General features: G+C 38.7%; 1 protein-coding gene and 1 pseudogene across 2 annotated transcripts in view; both read left to right on the top strand.

The window, feature by feature from the left end:
* Positions 1-19,760, top strand: part of NPEPPS (aminopeptidase puromycin sensitive) — a 76,225-nt gene that overhangs the window by 12,494 nt on the left and 43,971 nt on the right. Inside the window, exon 3 of the mRNA XM_080924262.1 lies at positions 15,080-15,157. Coding sequence (XP_080780388.1) covers positions 15,080-15,157 — 78 coding nt within the window. The remainder of the gene's footprint in view (positions 1-15,079; positions 15,158-19,760) is intronic.
* LOC308426486 (L-lactate dehydrogenase A chain-like) lies at positions 10,815-11,780 on the top strand (annotated as a pseudogene). Its single transcript has one exon. The product of its transcript is annotated as an L-lactate dehydrogenase A chain-like (transcript).

The raw sequence follows: 19,760 nt of genomic DNA, 5'->3' as shown, positions 1-19,760 counted from the left end.
AACATTTTAATCTAACTAATCACATCAAGTACCCATTAATACTTATATTGATTACTTTCTGCAAGATTGATTCAGCTAGGCATGGTGGCCCATATCTTTAAGCCCTGCTCTCTAAAAGCAGAGGAAGGTGGATCTCATATGAGTTTCAGGACAAATTGGTCTATAGAGTCAGTTCCATTGCAGCCAGGAGTATACAGTGAGACCCTGTCAATAGAGATAGGAAAAAAAGAAAAGGGTTTATATTAGGAGCCACTATAGTTTGATGCTTTCAAGTAAGTTTTTCTTTTAAAGATTTATTTATTACATACAAATACATTGTAGCTGTCTTCAGACACACCAGAAGAGGCTATTAGATCTCATTACAGATGGTTGTGAGCCACCATGTGGTTGCTGGGAATTGAACTCAGGACCTCTGGAAGAGTAGTTAGTGCTCTTAACCGCTGAGCCATCTCTCCAGCCCTTAAAGTAAGTTTTAATAGGTGAAGAAAGGTCATCTTTTGGTATGTGCATTAATCCTGAGAGACCATTAGACTTTAAAGACATTGTCTTTTAATTGTGGTTAATTTAAAACAACTGAGATCTTACTCAGCAAAAATGACTGAAAACTCTTTTTTTTACTGTTCTGCACTTCAAGGGTTGGTGAAATACTAGCACTTAAACCAGTGCAAGGAGTGTACCTTCCTACACAGGGCAGGGCTAGTGTTGTCCTCAGCGTCTGCAAGAAAAATACGAAACTCAAAATTTGAGTGCCCAAATTCAGGTCCTGACAGGTAACCTGCCTTTTAATTTATCATAAACAGACAGATTGAGTAAAGCCACTTAGAAAAGGATCATTGGAAAGTTTTGTGCTGGCCTTTTCCTGAGTATATCTTTCTGCTTGAAGCGTTAGTGTGTGGGAAAGGATTTCCCCTGGTGAAATATGTCTGTTCGAAGTTCTAGTCTGTTAGAAGCCCTAGATTTACCAGCATCACTTTGGCTTATCTATATAAGCTTGACCTAAACTACATAGTTTGTTCTTGAAATACAGATGTGTATTTGAATGTGTACTTATGGAAGTGTGCATATATTTAATGTAATAATAGGATATTGCCAAATGCATCATTAGAACAAATTGTTAAACCTGACAAAGAAGTAATGGTTCTTCAGTTGATTGTAAACCCTTGTCTGACTTCTCTAATGTATGTTCTGTCATATAATTATGTATATAGATAAATAACACTAGTTACCTTCTTTGAAGTCGACTTATCGTCATTATTCTGAAAATTCATGTGGCCTTTATAATGGGAAGACTGAGAAGGGAAAAGACTTTGGCACTCTGAGGCCTGTGTTGGAGCTTCTGAACCCACATGGTGGAAGGTGACATAGTGTGCTGTGGTGTGCACCCCCCTGAAAATAATGCTTATAAAAAGCAAATATTAATGGCTGGTGTGTAGTTCAGTGGTAGAATACTTGTGTAACATGTGCAAGGCCCTGAATTTTAACCCTACTGCTATAAATATTGAAATATTCAGTCAGCTCTTTTTGGGAGATGTTTAGACTGTTTTGTGTGGAGAGGTTGGACACATGATGGATTCCAGGGGTAGGCACCTCATGTACTCCACCACTGAATGATGTTGTACCCAGTTTATTTTTAGAGAGTTTTTGTTTTGTTTCATTTTTCTTTCTGAAAAGGGGATCTACTATGTAGCTAAGACTGGCCTTGAACACTTAACCTCCTGCTTCATCTTTTACTTTTATCTATTTTTTGAGACAGGGCTTCTCTTTAGTACAGGCTGGCCTCTAACTCAGATGCATCCTCCTCTGCCTCCAGAGTGCTGGGACTAACCGTGTGCACCACCACAGCTTGTCCTTTTTTTTTTTTTTTTTTTTTTTTAATTTACTTTTGTCTCTGGCTTATTATTTCTGAATGTAGTGAGTTTAGAGAACGGGAATATAATGTCTGTTTGTCCTATTGCTCTTTTGAGGATTGGGTAAAGTTATGTGTAACCTGACTATTGCAGACTACATTGAGGAACCACCAAACCCTGTTTTCTAGGTTAGATGGAGATCTTATTTCACCGTTAACTTAGCTTTACTTTTAGAGCTATTTTAGGTTAACAGCAGAACGGAGAAGAAAATACAGAGTTCCCATATAATCCTTCTTCCGATGCACTCAACAGCTTCTTCTAATGTTAGCATGCTGTACCAGAGTAGAATTAGTGGTTCCAGTTGGTGAATTTCTTCTGAAACATTGTCATCTAATGTCTGTTTATGCTTCCGTTTGGTGTACTGTGTGTGGGTTTTGACAAATAAATGATGGCAAGCATCCACCATTATAGAACTGCATGGAACCGATCTCCTACCCTAAAAACTTGTGCATTCTACCTGTGCATTCCTCCCCATCTGTCTCCTGACAGCCACTAATCCTACTACTACTGTGCCTATAGGTTGTTTTATTACTAATGTTTTTGATTATATGTATATGTCTCTGTCTTTGTGCATATGATTGTAAGTGCCTACAGTGGGCAAGGGGTGTGGGATATCCTTAGATATCCTTAATTACAAGGGGTTGTGAGCTGTATGATGTAGTGTTGGGAATTATTCTCTGGATGAGCAGTATGTGTGCCTAACTGGTGAGCCATCTTTCCAGCCTAGTGCCCATAGTTTGGCCTTTTCTAAAGTGTTGGTTGGAATCATACTGTATACAGTTTTTCTCAGTTGGCTCTTTTTGCTGTAGTAGTAAACACTGAGATTTTCCCATTCCCTTTTGTAGTTTAATAATATGTTTCCTTTTTGTACTGAATAATATTCCAGCCTGGTATGGTGGTACAGGCTCTTAATTCCAGCACTTGGAAAGCAGAGGTTGGTGGATTTCTTTGAATTGTGCCAGTCTGTTCTACACAGCAAGGTCCAGCCCAGGCTGTATAGTGAGATCCTGTCTCAAACAAACAGACAAACAAACAAATCTGCTTTTTGCATAGGCTACAATTTATTCACTTACTGGGATGTTTTGCTTGTTTCCAAATTTTGGCAGTTATGAATCAAGCTGCTGTAAGCATCCATATTCAGGTTTTTATTTGAACTTAAATTCCTTTTTTGTATAAATACCAAGGAGTATTTATTTCTCTGCCTCTCTGTCTCTGTCTCTCTCCCTTCTCTTTTCATTTTCTTTTTTTTTTCAGATGTTCTCACTACATAATTAAGGCTGGCCTTAAAATGAGGGTCCTCTTGCCTCAGACTCTCCAACCCTCAGAATATTTCTTAGTTGTTATAGTCAACATTGTATCAAACAGTTTATATAGAATATAATAAGTTGCTGCCCTATAAGTTGCTCTGTATACCAGGCTGGACTCAGCTTGCAGTCAGCCTGCCTCTGCCTCCCAAGTGTTGGGATTAAAGGTGTGCAAGGCCATGCCCAGTTATATTATACATTTAATTTTTAAACAGATAAGAAGTAAATAATGATATTATCCTAGTCCTTGAGGTACAGAAATAGTGTAGAACAGTAACTTGTGTCTGATCACATTTTCCTGTCCCCAAACACACACAGGGCCATGTGTGCTGTAGAAGCTCTGTGCCAAGTACTCACCTTATTCTTCCACATTGATGATTAGTTTTTCCAAGTGCTTTTAGACAAGGTCTTACTGTGTAGCCTAGGCTAGCCTCTTAATTCAGCTTCTCTTTATCCTCTAGAGTGCTAGGTGTGTAGGCATGTATCATGCCTAACTGACCTTTAAAGCACTTTTCAGTAAAATTTAAAATACATTTGTAAGGCAAACATTGTGGCCCATTTGTAATCCTGACACTCAGGTTGCCGAGGCAGGAGGATTGAGAATTTGAAGCCACTTTGGTCAACATATAAGTAGTATGATCTCTCAGAGAAATGAGAAAATAATATAAAAGTGTGTTTATACTTGGCATATACTTGTGTCTACTTAGAAGATTTATCTTTTGGGACTGGAGAGATGGCTCAGAAGTTAGGAACACTTGTTCTTGCAGAGGACAACTCATCTGTTGGCTCACAACTATCTAAAACTCCAGTTCCAGAGGATCAAATGCCCTCTTTTTTATTTATTTTTTAACCTCTGTTGGCACCAGGCAAAATAGTCATACACATAAATATTCATGTGTAGGTTTGTGTGACAGAATGTATGTGTATATGTACATTACACGTGCTAAAGAGATGATTACTATCGTCTGTTACTAGCACTTTAAATCCCAGCAAACATGCTGACGCTAACTGTCAGTAACACTAGTTCTAGGGAATCAAATGTCCTTTTCATGTTACAGGCAAAATACCCCTACACATAAAATGAAAATAAATTTTGTTCCACTTTGTTTTTGAGACAGAGTTTCTCTGTGTAGCCCTGACTGTCCTAGGACTCACTGTGTCTAGCCTTGGATTTGCAGTATTAAAGATGTGAGCCACTATGCCCAGCTCTGACAAACAAACAAACAAACAAGAAAAGGAGAAAGGAAAAAGAAGAAAACGAAAAAATATTCTGAGCCAGATTTCATAACATACCTGTAATCACAGTACTTGGAAGGAGAACAACAGAAAAGTTACCTTTAACTTCATAACAAATTTGAGGCCAACCTACATAGACTACATGAAATTTAGTCTCCAAAAACTTAAGAAATATTCTCAAACTGGAGACCTAGCTCACAGGCAGCCCACCTGCCTGACGTGTAAAGCCTTGTGTTTAACCTCAATACTACAAAAAAGAGGCAAGAAATATCTTCTGACCTGGAGTATACATCAGTGGTAGGGCAATTACAAAGCAGTCATGGTGCTCTGGGTTTATCAGCAGAACATGAACAAGGAACATATTTTTAAGTATGTGCATGTGCGTATGTACATACAAGAGTGTATGTAAAAGTCAAAGGACAAATGTCAGCACCTGGCTCTTGCCTGTGTGAATGTATGTATATGTGTATATACATATATATCATGTGGGCATCTGATCCCCCAGAGGCCAGAAACAGAAAAGGGCATTGTGTCACCTAGAATTGGAGTTTTCTAGGTTGTGAATAATTAGCATTCAGGAAGAAGGACTGACTGAACTTGGGTCCTGATTGAACAGCAAGTGCTCCTAACTATTGAAATCTTTCATAGGACCCCACAAGACTTAATTTATATGTATTTAAGATGGTGTATAGGAGCTGGAAAGATGGCTAAACAGTTCACAACCATTTGTAATGAGATCTGATGGCCTCTTCTGGTGTGTCTGAAGATAGCCACACTGTACTTACATATAATAAATAAATCTTTAAAAAAAAAAAAAAAAAAGCTCAGCAGTTAAGAGCACTGACTGCTCTTTTAGAGGTCCTGAGTTCAATTCCCAGCAACTGTTTGGTGGCTCATAACCATTTGTAATGGGATCTGATGCCCTCTTCTGGTGTGTCTGAAGAGAGCTACTGTGTTCTCACATACATAAAATAAATAATTAAAAAGGGGGGGGGATATAAGGTGTCCTTAGCTCAGTGGGCAGCATATAAGTATCATAAAATGTGACTGTAAACCTTTAATGTAATATTTGTTAGTAGTTATAATTTACTGTTATATAAAAGTTTTTAAAGGTTTATTTATTTTATGTGTATGAATGCTCTACCTGCATATACATCTGCACACCAGAGGAGGGCATCAGATCATATTGTAGATGGTTGTAAGCCACCATGTGGTTGCTGGGAATTGAACTCAGGACCTTAAGAACAGCAGCCAGTGCCCTTAACTTCTTAGCCATCTCTCTAGCCCCTGTATAATTTTTAGTATTAATGTAAACATAACTTTGAGCCATAGCTTGTTTTTCTTCAGTTTGTTTTTCTTTGATGATGTGTTTTATTTCTGAAAACAGGCATGCACTACCAGACCTGGCTCTTTTTAGGCTTTTTATTTTTTAGTATTAATGGTTTTCTATTCTTTGTACAATCAAACATAGCAAATACTATCTGTTAAAATGTTTGAAGCACAACAATACACTAGACTGCAGCTTGAAATTTTATTATGCTCATTTGTAAAACATTATTAATGTTGCCATACTTAGGGGTCATGTTGGCCACCTGTCCTTTATAAGCCAATTAAAAGAGCCAAACTAACAGTGTAAAGAAATAAAAATTGCTTAGTTTGACTAATGAGAAGGACAAAGAGAACCAGCAGTTTCCCCACTTCCTCTTTATGATTTTAGCTTGAGGGTAAGGTTTAACTAGAAGGCGAGAAATATGTCTAAGTCTAGCTAAGACATGGTTTGATGTCTGTGTCTCTCTTGCAAGTTCAGTCTCTTGAATGATTATCTGCCAAGTTGATAATCTTTCTCCTTGAACAGTTCCTTCTAATGTCTTAAGACTCTTCTCTGCAGGAGATTTCTAGGGAAATTCTGATTTCTTGGAGTCCATTCTTGTAATGTCTGATAGCCAAAGAGGAGACACAAGTGTCCCTATAGAACACAGGATTCATGCCAGCAGTCCAGTTGAATTAGTAAGGGCAGTTTCTATCAGGACAACTTAGGTGATGAACTCCATGGCACGATTGCTTACTACATCCCTTCTATAAGTATTTGCCACAGGGTTTACAATTGCCTTCTGGGGGCGGGGGTGGAGACAGGGTTTTTCTGTGTAATAGCCCTGACTGTGCTGGAGTTGAATTTGTTTGTATATCAGGTTGGCCTCTGCCTCCCGAGTGCTGGGATTAAAGTTATGTGCTACCACACTAGATTTATCTCAACATTCTTTCTTAGTAACCATATTTTATTTGGGAAGATAAATGATCCATATCATACTGCAAGGCAAGAAACTATAACCTCAAAAAGTATGTGTCTCCTTACCCCCAGAAAGCAAGCAAGCAATTCAGCAGAAGGGATGCCAGCTGGGTGTCATCTAATCCCATTTTGTTCTGACATTATGTACCTATTGATAGTCCCATAGGTGGAGAGTTCAGATCCCAAGATATTTGCTGCCCTACTCTTCAGATATCAATTGCAAACCCAGGGTGATTTTTACCTGTGCTTTTAATCTCCCAACTACTCCAGGTCCTCATCGCAACCTCTTCAGTTTGATGACTCTGTTTTAGCAGCTCACAGATCTCAGGGAGTTGTTTACTGGTTTATTATAAATAATACAGATGGACCATATATAATGCCATACATGGTGGTACAAGCCTGTAATTCCAGTTCTTAGGAGGCAGAGGCAGGTAAATCTCTGCAAATTCAAAGCAGTCTGGCTACTTAGTGAGATTCTTAAAACAAGCCAAACAGAATATGGGGGAAAGGTTCACCTTTCTCTAGGAATTTCTTTGTCTGGAAGCCCTCTGAACTTTTACCTTTTGAGGGTTGTTTGTTTGTTTGTTTGTTTTAAGACTTGCTTATCTAATGCTAATGGAATTGGTGAGAAAATCCAGGAAAGCCTGGCTAGATTTCTCTTGGCATGTCAGTATAGCATTCCTGTCTCCTGTGTATCAGACTTGACATCTTGTGAAATGGTGGAGGCAGAGAGAGATAGAGAAGATTAAAATATACCTAATTAATTAAGACCTACTTTGGGGATGAGGTTATGAGCTAGGGCCATTGAGTTAAACCCCCAGTACTGATTATTATTATATTCTAACGGGCAACAAGAAAACAGCAGAACAAAATAGACAGACACATACAGACAGAAAGACAAAAACAGACAGAGACAGTGAAGGAAAGGGATGTCTATAATGAGGATTTTTTTTTTTTTTTGATTTGTGTCTCATGAACTCACTATGTAGTGTTGGAAGATATTTGATCACACTGTGAACCCTGAGTTTTGTTATTTACTGAAAAAGCCTGTTTCTAGTTCTGGTGTGACTCAGCCCTTAGCACACACCTTTAGTTGAAAACAATGTAGGTAAAGTTAGTTTGTAGAAGAAAACCCCATGTTTGAAAGTAATGTCTAATTGGGTGGCAGACAAAGCGACAAATCAAAGGAAAATTGGCAGGATAGGATAAGCCCAACTCTCATGAGGAGAGGAAAGGGAAGCTACTTTATGGGAGCAGTGGATAGAGTGGGGAGAGAGAAGGAAGGAGACGGGGAGAGGAGGCAGTTTTATAGACAGATTGAAGAGAGAATAAACTAGATGCAGGTGAAGACAGAAATGAGCCAGAGAATGAGAAGGAGCCAGAAAATTAGAATAGATTTCCTGAGTTAGTTTGAGGCCAAGCAGAACAAAAAGTCAGAGGCTGTAAGAGAAACCAGATTGAGTCGGTTGGCATGGAGAGGAATTTTTAGCCAGAATAGCTGAGTTGACCAGCCAGATCTCAGAAAGAATTAGAAAGGGTGTTCTTATTCAGCAGTACACCTCAGAAGCTGAAAACATTCTAGGCCTAGATAAGATTATATGGAGGCTAGAAGCTTCCAGGACTAGACCTAGGACTAGACAGAGGCAGTAAGCCTTAATATAGGAGAATAAAAAGTTACTTTTACAGGGTTGGAGAGATGGCCCAGCAGTTGAGAGCACTGGTTTCAATTCCAGAGGTCCTGAGTTCAAATCCCAGCAACCATATGGTGGCTCACAACCATTTGGAATGGTATCTAATGCTCTTTTTGATGCACACTCTTCTAGTGTGTCAGTGGTAGTGGACTCATCCACATTAAATAGATAAAGGGGGGTGTTGTCAAATGGCTCCTTAACAAAAATTACTTTTACAATGTAGTTGTGATTGACATTGAAATTCTGAATTGTATCTGCCTCCTGGGTCCTGGGACTTCAGTTACAGCCACTTAACCACTATGTCCCATGTTAGTGCTAGGGATAGGACTCAGGGCTTCATGCATGTTAAAAGAAGAACCAGATCTACACTACCAATCCTGTGAAGATTGTTCTTAGAAGTAATATAACAGATCTATTTTTCTTAAAGATTTGTTTATTTTATATATGTAAGTATATTGTCACCATCTTCAGACACACCAGAAAAAGGCATCAGAATCTATTACAGATGGTTGTGAGCCACCATGTGGTTGCTGGGATTTGAACTCAGGACCTCTGGAAGATCAGTGAGTGCTCTTAACCACTGAGCCATCTCTCCAGCCCCCATAGAACAGCTTTAAAGAGGGAGTTATAGCTGAATGTTCTACAGCATTGACATAGCTGGAGAAAGAATTGTCCAAGCAAACATGGGAACTTAAAGGTTGGCTGGAGAACGTTTGCACCAACAGCATTAGTTTTAATTTTAGGTAACATTTTTGTTGGCACTCAAGTAAAGCTGGCTGTTCCAGTGAATATGTGGTGGTCAGTGGTGGTGGTTTGAGTTTGTGTTTCCTTGATGACTACTAATGTTGAGTACTTTTTCATTTTTGCTTTGGCCATTTATGTTAGGGTTCGTGAACCTCCAAGTTTTAGATTTCAGTGCATCATAAGACTTTGATTGGGGCTAAGGAATGAATGCTCTACTTACTTAGTCATTAAACATAAAAGGATTGAAATAGTTATAGTAACTCAAGATATTTTAAAATAATTCAAATACATGACAACTTTCTATTCAGAGAAAACTGTTAGAGGGAATTTGGTTCCTTGGTGGTTACGGAGCCAGTTGTCCTGACAGTTGGAAGTGCATACTGTGGGAAGGGATATAGCAATAGAGCACTGGCTTCTTGTCTCAGGTTGTTCTTCAGTGTTTGTTTTTAGCAGTTTGAAGTGTTTCTGTAGATTTATAAGAACAAATTGGTTTTAGTAATCCTTGATCGCAGTAGCTCAGAGCTACTAGAATATCAGTTTCTCTTAGAAAAAAACTTTGGCTGGGGAGGAGGCTTAGTAAAGTACTTGCTACATAGTTGTGCAGACTTGATTTCAGATCTATAGCATTCACATAAAAGTGGACTTGGAGGTGATTGGCCTGCCAGCCTAGCCAAACCATGAGCTGCAGGTTCAATAAGAGACTGGAACAAAACATGAGGTAGAGAGTGATCCAGGAAGACATCTAATGTTGCCCTTGGTCTCCACATGCACAGTCACTTACATGCCACACACAGACAAAAGAATATTGTTATTTTTTTGTTTGATCATTTGAGACAGTATCTCACTGTCATTCTAGGATGGCCTCAAACTCAACATGATCTTCCTTGCCTTATCCTCCCAAGTGCTAGGATTGCTGCTGTAGGCTACCACACCTGGTAGAGGGGACATTTTTAGTGGTAACTGCCTTTGCTTCACACTATTATAATTGTATTTTAGGGAATCACTTTACAGCATATTTTTAGTTTTTGGTCTAGTAGAGAACAATTCTCTCCATACAAATTTTGGATATCTGCTTAAATATAGAAGAAATTTTATGATAGTGAAAAGAATTTTAGAAATAGGCACAAAAGGACTACTGAGTTTTAGTCCAACCATACAATCTTTATCAAAGCCTTAACTCTATATATTTCATTTTCTATTTTCCTTACCTATAGTGCTGAAGCTCCTTCATAGTCTGAACTTAACTTTTTATTATCTTTGTAAAGGTTTTAGTTTTACAGGCATATGTATGAACCATAGTGACAATATAAGAATGTTTGAAATTCCGCTAGCCAATTTAAGGCATATAAAGGGTGTGGATATGATGGTGCATGCCTGTGATCCCAGGACCTGGAATGAGAGTTGGGAGAATCACTCCAGCCTAACCTGAAACTGTGAAGTGAGTGCTGCCTCAAAGTCATTCATTTTAAGAATGAATAAAGTAGAGGGGAACCTCTACCTTGTACATAGCACTCCCTATCAGGTCAAGGATGGAGACATGAGATTCTCTGCATCTCGGGCCATGCAACTCAGGAAAGCCATTGGCCTTGCAGTCATGGGAGTGAAAACAGGCAGACTGTCAGTCTCAAAAGATTCAAAGTCCAAGATGGCATCCCTCAAGGACCAGCTGACTGTGAATCTTGAGGAAGAACAGGTTCCCCAGAACAAGATTGCTGTTGTTGGGGTTGGGCTGTTGGCATGGCTTGTGCCATCAGTATCTTAATGAAGGACTTGGCAGGTGAGCTTGCCCTTGTTGATGTCATGGAAGAAAAGCTAAAGGGGGAGATGATGGATCTTCAGCTGGCAACCTTTTTTTTAAAACACCAAAAATTGTCTCTAGCAAAGACTGTAGTGTGACTGCAAACTCCAAGTTGGTCATTGTCACAGCGGAGGCCCATTAGCAAGAGGAAGAGAGCCGACTCCATTTGGTCCAGTGGTACGTGAATATCTTCGAGTTCATCATTTCCAACATTGTGAAGTACAGTTTACACTGCAAGCTGCTTATTGCATCAAATCCAGTGGATATATCTTGACCTACGTGGCTTGGAAAATCAGTGGCTTTCCCAAAAGCTGAGTTACTGGAAGTGGTTGCAGTCTGGATTCAGCTCATTTCTGTTACCTGATGGGAGAAATGCTGGGAGTTCACCCTCTGAGCTGTCACGGGTGGGTCCTGGGAGAGCATAGCGACTCCAGTGGGCCTGTGTGGAGGGGTGTGAATGTTGCTGGTGTCTCCCTGAAGACTCTGAACCCAGGACTCGGCACTGGTGCAGATAAGATGTAGAAGGATGTTCACAAGCGGGGGGTTGACAGTGCATATGAGTTGATTGAACGGAAAGGTTACCAATCCTGGGCCATTGACCTCTGTGTGGCAGACTTGGCTGAGAGCATAATGAAGAACCTGAGGCGGGTGCATCCCATTTCCACCATGATTAAGGGTCTCTATGGAATCGATGATGATGTCTTCCTCAGTGTCCCATGTATTCTGGGACAAAGTGGAATCTCAGATGTTGTGAAGGTGACACTGACTCCTGAGGAAGAGGCCCCCCTAAAGAAGAGTACAGATACTCTCTAGGGAATTCAGAGGAGCTGCAGTTATAAAGTCTTCCCAGTGTCATGGCCCTTCTTCGTTGTCTAGGCTGCAGCAGGTTTCTATGGAGACTACACACTTTACTTTTCATTTAAGCTGTGGTTAGTACAGTTGTGTTGAGGTGGTCTGGGGAAGATCTCAGTTCCCACAGCTCTGCCCTGCTGCTAAGTGGTACTTGGTAGTACTAACCTGGTTAGTGTGACAGTCCCACTGTCTCCAAGAATCACTGCCAACTGTGTGTGGGCTTCGATTATCCTGTAAGCCTGTTGCATTGCTGCGCTGGGCACCCTCACCAAACATGCCTAAGCCAGTGAGTTCCCATTTAGTCATAACCTGGCTCCAGTGTGTAAGTCCATTATGCATATCTTGTGCATAAATGTTCTATAGGATATTTTATGTATTATATGTGTCTATAGTGTACATTACAATATTATGTGAAATGTAAGATCTGTATATGGATGATGGAACCAACCACTCAAGTGTCATGCCAATGAAAACACCAAATAGACCTTGAACTGTGGGGCAAGAGAAAATGAATAATTTATGTAGGTTTCAGCTTTAGATTGTCCACAGGCTTTGTGTGGCCATCAGCAGACATAATCAACATTTTGAAGCTCCAAGAAGAAAATACTCATCAGTGGTCAGCCATTTCCCCTCAATTCATCACTCATTTATTTTAAAAAATTCTATTTTGTTTGACATTTTTTTAATTTTAAAGATTTATTTTATATGTGTGAATATACTGTCACTGTCTTCATACACATCAGAAGAGGACATCGGATCCCTATTACAGATGGTTGTGAGCCATTATATGGTTGCTGGGATTTGAACTCAGGATGTCTGGAAGAGCAGTGGGTGCTGTTAACCACTGAGCCATCTCTAGCCCAACACAGTTTTTTCATGTAGCTTAGGCTGGTCTCAAACCTACAATATATCCAGGACTGGCCTTGAGCTTTTGATTCTAGTTGTCTAACTTGGTTTATTTGGGCTGGGTGGTGGCATGCGCCCCATAATGTATTTGTGGAGGTCAGAGACAGCTTTCAGGAATTGGTTCTCTCCACCATGTGGTTTCAGGAATCCAGCTCAGGTTGCCAGATATGGTGGCATGCACCTTTACCCACTAAGCCATCTTGTGGTATAGCACCACACTGTTAATTGTTGAATAACAATGGATTTTGTGACTCTACCACATTTTATCTATTCATTAGTTGATGGATAGTCAATAACAGAAATCCTACATTGGAGCTGTTATAAAGAATATCATTATGATCATTTTTATACATGTATATATATAAATCTTTGTGTAGACATAGACACAGAGAGGAGAGAAAGAAAACATATGGGAGTTAGAATATTCCACCATAAATAAGGCAACTTGATATTTAACCTTTTAATGGAGTAACAAACTGTCCACCCTTAGATATTCTCCCAGCAGTGAGTGTCTCTGAGCTTCAGTTCTCTAAAGCCTCCCTAGATGTGACTGTAGTCATCATAGTGCGTTTAAATAGGTATTTTTTATGATTTTTATGTTGAACATTTTTTGACATACATATTAAGGCCACATCGTTACCCATCATTTTTATTTGTGGTGAACATGGGATGTGTTGGTTGGAACTGGCTTATGGCTTCTTAGTGTGTTAGGTAAGCTTCTTTAAGCAGTATTAAAGTTAGCAGTTTCTTCACTTCTGGGTGGTAGAGAATAAATAATTGGAGTCCTAATTTATCTGTACAGGCTCTTACTTATTTTTGCAAAATGTAAGAGCACAGAATCCAGAAAAGTATGATTTCTTTCTTAACTTACGTTATTTATTTTGGGGAGTGAGGCGCAAGCCTTCCATGATGTTTCTAACAGTGAACTCTTGACAGTGTAGTAATCTTCTGGAGATTGATGTTGCACACATGCAGCATAAAGTAATGTCATCGTCATGGAAGAATTAGAATGAACATTTCTATAAATCTGGCAAAACTGTTACAACTGTGGAAGCTGTGGCAAAAGAATTGCTAGTTCCAGGACAGTCTTGCTGTATAGCAAGACCCTATACCATAAAAAGATGAGCATAGTATAAATGAATAAGTAAAAATGAAAACTGTGACTGAAGAAATGGCTCAGTGGTTAAGAGCACTGACTGCTCTTCCAGAGGTCCTAAGTTCAATTTCCAGCAACCACATGGTGGCTCACAACCATCTGTAATGGGATCTGATGCCCTCTTCTGGTATGTCTGAAGACAGCAATAGTGTACTCATAAATGAATAAATAAATTTTAAAAAATTATTTAAAAAGAAAACTATTATTTTTAATAGCCCTATTTCCTTTACATCACCAAAGATGGCAAATTTATAAAGAAATATAATTATTTTTAAAATTTGTTTGTGTATATGTATGTTAGTTATAGGACAGTTTTGTGGAGTTGGTACATTTACACGGGTTCTGAGAATTTTGAATAGTACCAGACTTGTACAGTGCCTTTACTCATAGAACTTTCTCCTCAGCCCACATGTAATTATTATTAGTTCTTTAATGATTTATTTGTATTTTCTGTGCATTGTTTTGTTTGCAAGTATGGCAGTGTGAGGGTGTCAAATCCCCAGAACTGGAGTTATAGACAGTTGTGAACTGCAGTGTGGGTGCTGGGACTTGGACACATGTCCTCTGAAAGAGCAGTTGGTGCTTTTAACCACTGAGTCATTTCTCCAGCCCCATGTGTAATTTTTTCTTTTTATTTATATATTTTATATATGAGTATACTGTCACTGTCTTCAGACACACCAGAAGAGAGTATCAAATCCCATTACATATGGTTGCGAGCCACGATGTGGTTGCTGGGATTTGAACTCTGGACCTCTGGAAGAGCAGCCAGTGCTCTTAACCACTGAGCCATCTCTCCAGCCCTGTAATTATTTTTTAAGGATCATGTTTTACTCAGTATTGAAACTTGATTTACTAAATCAAGAATGTTACATTTTCCCCAGGCATACACCCTTATCTGCTAGCATGGAATCTCTGGTCTCCAGGCCTGCCAGAGCTATATAATAAGACCTCATCTCTAAAGTACAAACAAACAAGACATTTCATTTTAACATTGGAAGGCTGAGGCTGGAGGATTGCTGTGACATCCAGACTGGCCTGGGCAACTACAGACAGAGTAGCCAGACCTGCCTCACAGACAAGAATTGTTCAGTCATTTTAGTAGGAATTTTGCTAAAGTTCTTAACTGTGGCAGTTGGGATTTGTTCTTTTCAACTACTTAGATTAGTGAAATAATTTCTTTTCTTCTTCTTTCTAGAAATCCATGCAACAGGATTTAACTATCAGAATGAGGATGAAAAAGTCACCTTGTCTTTTCCTAGTACTCTCCAAGCAGGTAAGAAACATGTCTTTTGTGAAATCCTTTTACATTTTACTGTTCCAAAGAAATCATCCCATTTCTTACACTATTATTGCTTACATATTATATTAAGAGCTTTTCTTTCCCCTTAAAAATTCTGAATTATGACAATAAAAGTTTCAGATTTTTTTGTCTTTGTGTTTTCCTTAAACAGAAAACTTTGGAAAACTAAAGCTGGTTTGCTGTAGAATAAGATGCGTAGCTTTCAGTTCCTGTTTATTACAAGTACATTTATGTAGCTCTCTCATCTGATGCTGACTGACAGCTCTGAGGAGAATGCTTCACATAGCATCTTGGTGTACAACCAGAACAAGAGACATTTTACTAGGGAGGGCACAGAAAGGAAGATCGTTGGTATGATGTTACTATTATTTGACATAGTAGCACAAAGAATATAGAAGACCTTTTGAGCTTAATATAGAAGAAATTATCCACAAAGCTTTAGGAAAAATGTAAATGACTATTAAATGCGTGGAAAGATATTTAGCTTATTGATAATTAGAAATATCAAAAAATTTACTATAATACTAAACCAATTTTTTTTTTCTCATATAAACTGAAGCTTTAAAAAATTCTTAATGCAGGCCAAGAGATGTCTCGTGGTCAAGAGCTTGTCACTCTTCCACAGGACTGAGTTTGGTTCCTGACACCCAGCCCTGGGGTTCCGACACCCTCCTCTGAGCCCTCTCTGTCTCCCTCTTCCTGCCCCCCAGTCCCCACAAGTAGAAATAAATCTTAACTGAAAAAGATTTTTGATAATAAACAAATGTCTCTGCAGTATTAGTTAGAAATAAACCCATGTAAATACTTTGAAAACCAGCTTGCCCAAGAAACAAGGAAAAAAAAAAAAAAAAAGACAAAACCAGCTGTCACCACCAGTTCTGTTATATGAATATAATCTAAGGAAAAGTCATAACAAAAGTATTTTATACCTAAAAGTATTTATTGAGACATTTCAGATTAGAATTAATGTATTTGTTCAGTACTGAGAATCATTTTGACACATCAGTGTAGTGAAGTGTATTTCACAGTAAGTTTATGAATGCTTTTTAACATAGTGAAGTACTAACTATAACACAAATTAAAAATATATATTCATGCACATATTCATGTTGATGGATCATATGTTTAAAATAGTACAGGGCTGAGTGGTGGTGGTGCACACCTTTAAATCCAACACTCAGGAGGCAGAGGCAGAGGCAGGTGGAACTCTTAGTTCAAGGCCAGCCTGGTCTACAGAGTGAATTTCAGGACAGCCAGGACTACAGCGAAACCCTATTTCAAAAAGATTTAAAAAAAATAAAATGGGAATAAATTTAAAAAGCTCTTTAAATTAAACAGAAGAGCTTTTAGTTTACAAAATATTTCTTTGGTGAGTGATTGAGAAAATATTAAAACGTTGCATCCCAAAGCAGATTTTAGTGCTTGGGACTAAAGAGAAGTTTTAAGCGACTCTGTTGGGATGGGATGAAAGCTGGCATATGCCTTCAAAGGTTAGAAATCAGATTATCACTAGACTTGTTTTATTTTTTGAAGCAAGATGTTATGTAGCCCTGACTGGCTGGCCTCAGACACTATGACCAAGGATGGCCTTACACTTCTGTTCCTTCTACCTCCACCCCAAGTGCTGCAATTACAGTCCATGAGGCAGATCTGATAGGGTGCTTTGTACATGATAGTCAAGCATCCTCTCCCCTCACATTAGACTTTCATTAGGAACAATGGAAACTACAATAAATATTGCTTGTTTAAAATACTAAATGAATCTAATTTTCAACTTAGAATTCTGTATTTAGTCAAAGCATGAATTTGTGTGAGAATATTAAAAGTTTCTGAATGCTGTCTAATTCCAGTTCTAGTGTATTGTAAATCTTTCTGACTTTCAGGGGCACCAGGTGCACATGTAGTATACTTATACACATGCAAGAGAATTATCCATATACATAAAAATGAATAAAAAATGAATATAGTTATATAAGCAAGTATTTAGAGATAAGAGTTAAAACCATTGGCTGCTGGATGGTCTTGGAGAGTTAAGGACACATTGGCTAAGACTCTGTAGTTTATAGGTAAACCTGGGGCTACTGTATCAGTTTAAAAATTATGAACTGTTAATTGAGAAAACTAGAGTAATTTTAGGCTAGGCCTTGATGGCACAGGCCTTAAATCCCAGCATTGGGCCTTGGGGAGTAAGCAACAAAGGTAGGAGAATGTATTTAAGTTTGACGTCATTGTGGCTTACATAGTGAGCTCCTGAATAGCCAGGATTACCAAAACAACAAAATCAAAAAAAAGAATTAATTTTACGTGTATGAATGTTTTGCCTACATGTATGTCTGAGCACTAAATATGTGCCTGGTGCCAGTGGAAACCAGAAGAGATGGACAGATTCCCTGGAACTGGATTTACAGGTGGCTCTGTGCCATGTGAGGGCTAGAAATCAAACCTGGGTCATTTGGAAGAGCTGCCAGTGATCTTAACCACTGAGCCACCAGTCCAGCCCTCTCACCCCCAAAGTATGTATAATTAAGGGACTATATTCTCTGTTGACATTGTGACAATAGCAGAGCTGGCCATGGTAGTGCACACCTTTAATCCCAGCACTCAGGAGGTAGAGGCAGGTAGATCTCTGTGAGTTGGAGGCCAACATGGTTTACATAGTGAACTCCAGGACAACCAGGATTACATAGAGAAACCATGTCTCAAAACCAACAATAAAACACACAAAATAGTAACACTCACAAAACCAACAACAACAACCCCTCTCCCCAAAAATAGCACAAAAATTTTTTTCCCCACATTTAGAATAATGGAGTCAAAACTTGTTAGGAAAGTTAAGTTGGCAGAGTACTTGGTCAGGATGAGTACAGCCCCAGCACTGCACAAACTGAGGAAGAAGACGATTAGATGACATGGATTTGTAATTCTGGCTGTTTAAGATATTGGAATGAGATAACTATTTAAGCCAAGGAGTTTAAGACCAGGTTGGTTAATCTAATAAGACCATCTAAAATAAAAAACAAATGCAAAGAGATAGGAAACATTTAGACCTGAGTAAGAAATTTGCCATATATGAAAACATGGGATATAAGTAAAATACTATATAAGCAGAATATTTAGTTTAAAAAGACTGAAAATTAACCAACTTAACATCGAGCTCAAGTAAACAAAAAGGATGTGGGTGTAGCTAGTGTTAAAACTTTACTGTTGGGGGCTGGAGAGATGGCTCTGGGGTTAAGGGCACTGACTGCTCTTCCAGAGGGCAGGAGTTCAAATCCCAGCAAACACATGGTGGCTCACAACCATCTGTAATGAGATTTAATGCCCTCTTCTGGTGTGTCTAAAGACAGCTACAGTGGACTTATATATAATAAATAAATAAATCTTTAAAAAAAAAAACTTTACTGTCATGCCCAAGATTTGGGTTCAGTCCCCATTGCTACTAAGAGGGAAGAATAAAAGAAATGTAAGAAAACAAAGGTTTGCTGTGTACAAGAAGCCTGACAACCTGAGTTTGGTCTCCAGGACCCACACGGTAGAAAGATTTTTTTTCCTGCATGTGTGTACACACACACACACACACACACACACACACACACACACACACACACACACAGAGGGGTTGGGGGGAGTGTGTTTAAGAGGAGGAGTTGAGTAAAAATGAAGGGTCATAACTTTTAAAATAGGGACTAAGGAGACGACGGTTGGGTTGCTTCCTCAAAGGCCTAATGTTCCAAGTTGGTGCCATGAGCTCAGATAAAAGGCAGATTGAAGGAGACGGGAGGTGAAGATGGGGGGTTTGCTTTGAAGCATACCAGCCAGCTGTACTGTAGTGTCATCAGGACCAAGCCATCCTAGTCAGCATAATATAATACAATAGTATTATATTATGACTGAACCCAGGGCCTCCTGGCTCAATGGTTTAAGAGCATTGGCTGCTCTTCCAGAGGTCCTGAATTCAATTTCCAGCAACCACATGGTGGCTCACAACCATCTGTAATCGGATCTGATGCCTTCTTCTGGTGTGTCTGAAGATAGCAACAGTGTACTCACATAAAATAAAAATCTTAAAATAAAAATTATTGAATATTTGTGAAAATGTTTATTGGAAAATCTTGACTTCCAGATTATACCAAAGTTTTCAGAATCATTTAGAATCTGAAGAAAAAGTTCTTTATCTTTTCAGATTATTATTGGGTTATAGAACTGGTTTTGAGTGATGATGGAGTAAATACTGAATGAACACAAGCTTATGATATCTTCAGTAGCTTTTGTGTTTTGTCTCTCCAGACTGAACAATTGTACCAGTTGTCAGATAGCTAAGTACAGCATCTCTGATCCAGGCATCATTCTGTAATAGTGGTCAATATCCCGTTCTCATTGGAAGGTGTGAAAGCTTAAGAACAGTTTTTAAAATCTTGTAAAGTGGCTTCAATATTCAGAAACGCATTGTTCATAGTGCTTTCCTTTTATAGAAATCAATTTTTAGCTTTATAACATTTAGAAAGCTTATTAAATTACTTTAAGATATGTAGGTTTTGCAGTTATAATTTCCTAAACTTTCAACATTTATGTTTTT

The sequence above is a fragment of the Micromys minutus genome (genome assembly GCF_963924665.1).
Source record: "Micromys minutus genome assembly, chromosome: 10".
In the NCBI taxonomy this organism is placed as follows: Eukaryota; Metazoa; Chordata; class Mammalia; order Rodentia; family Muridae; genus Micromys; species Micromys minutus.
The sequence above is the reverse complement of the archived record's forward strand: the minus strand, read 5'-3'. Positions and strand labels throughout refer to the sequence as shown.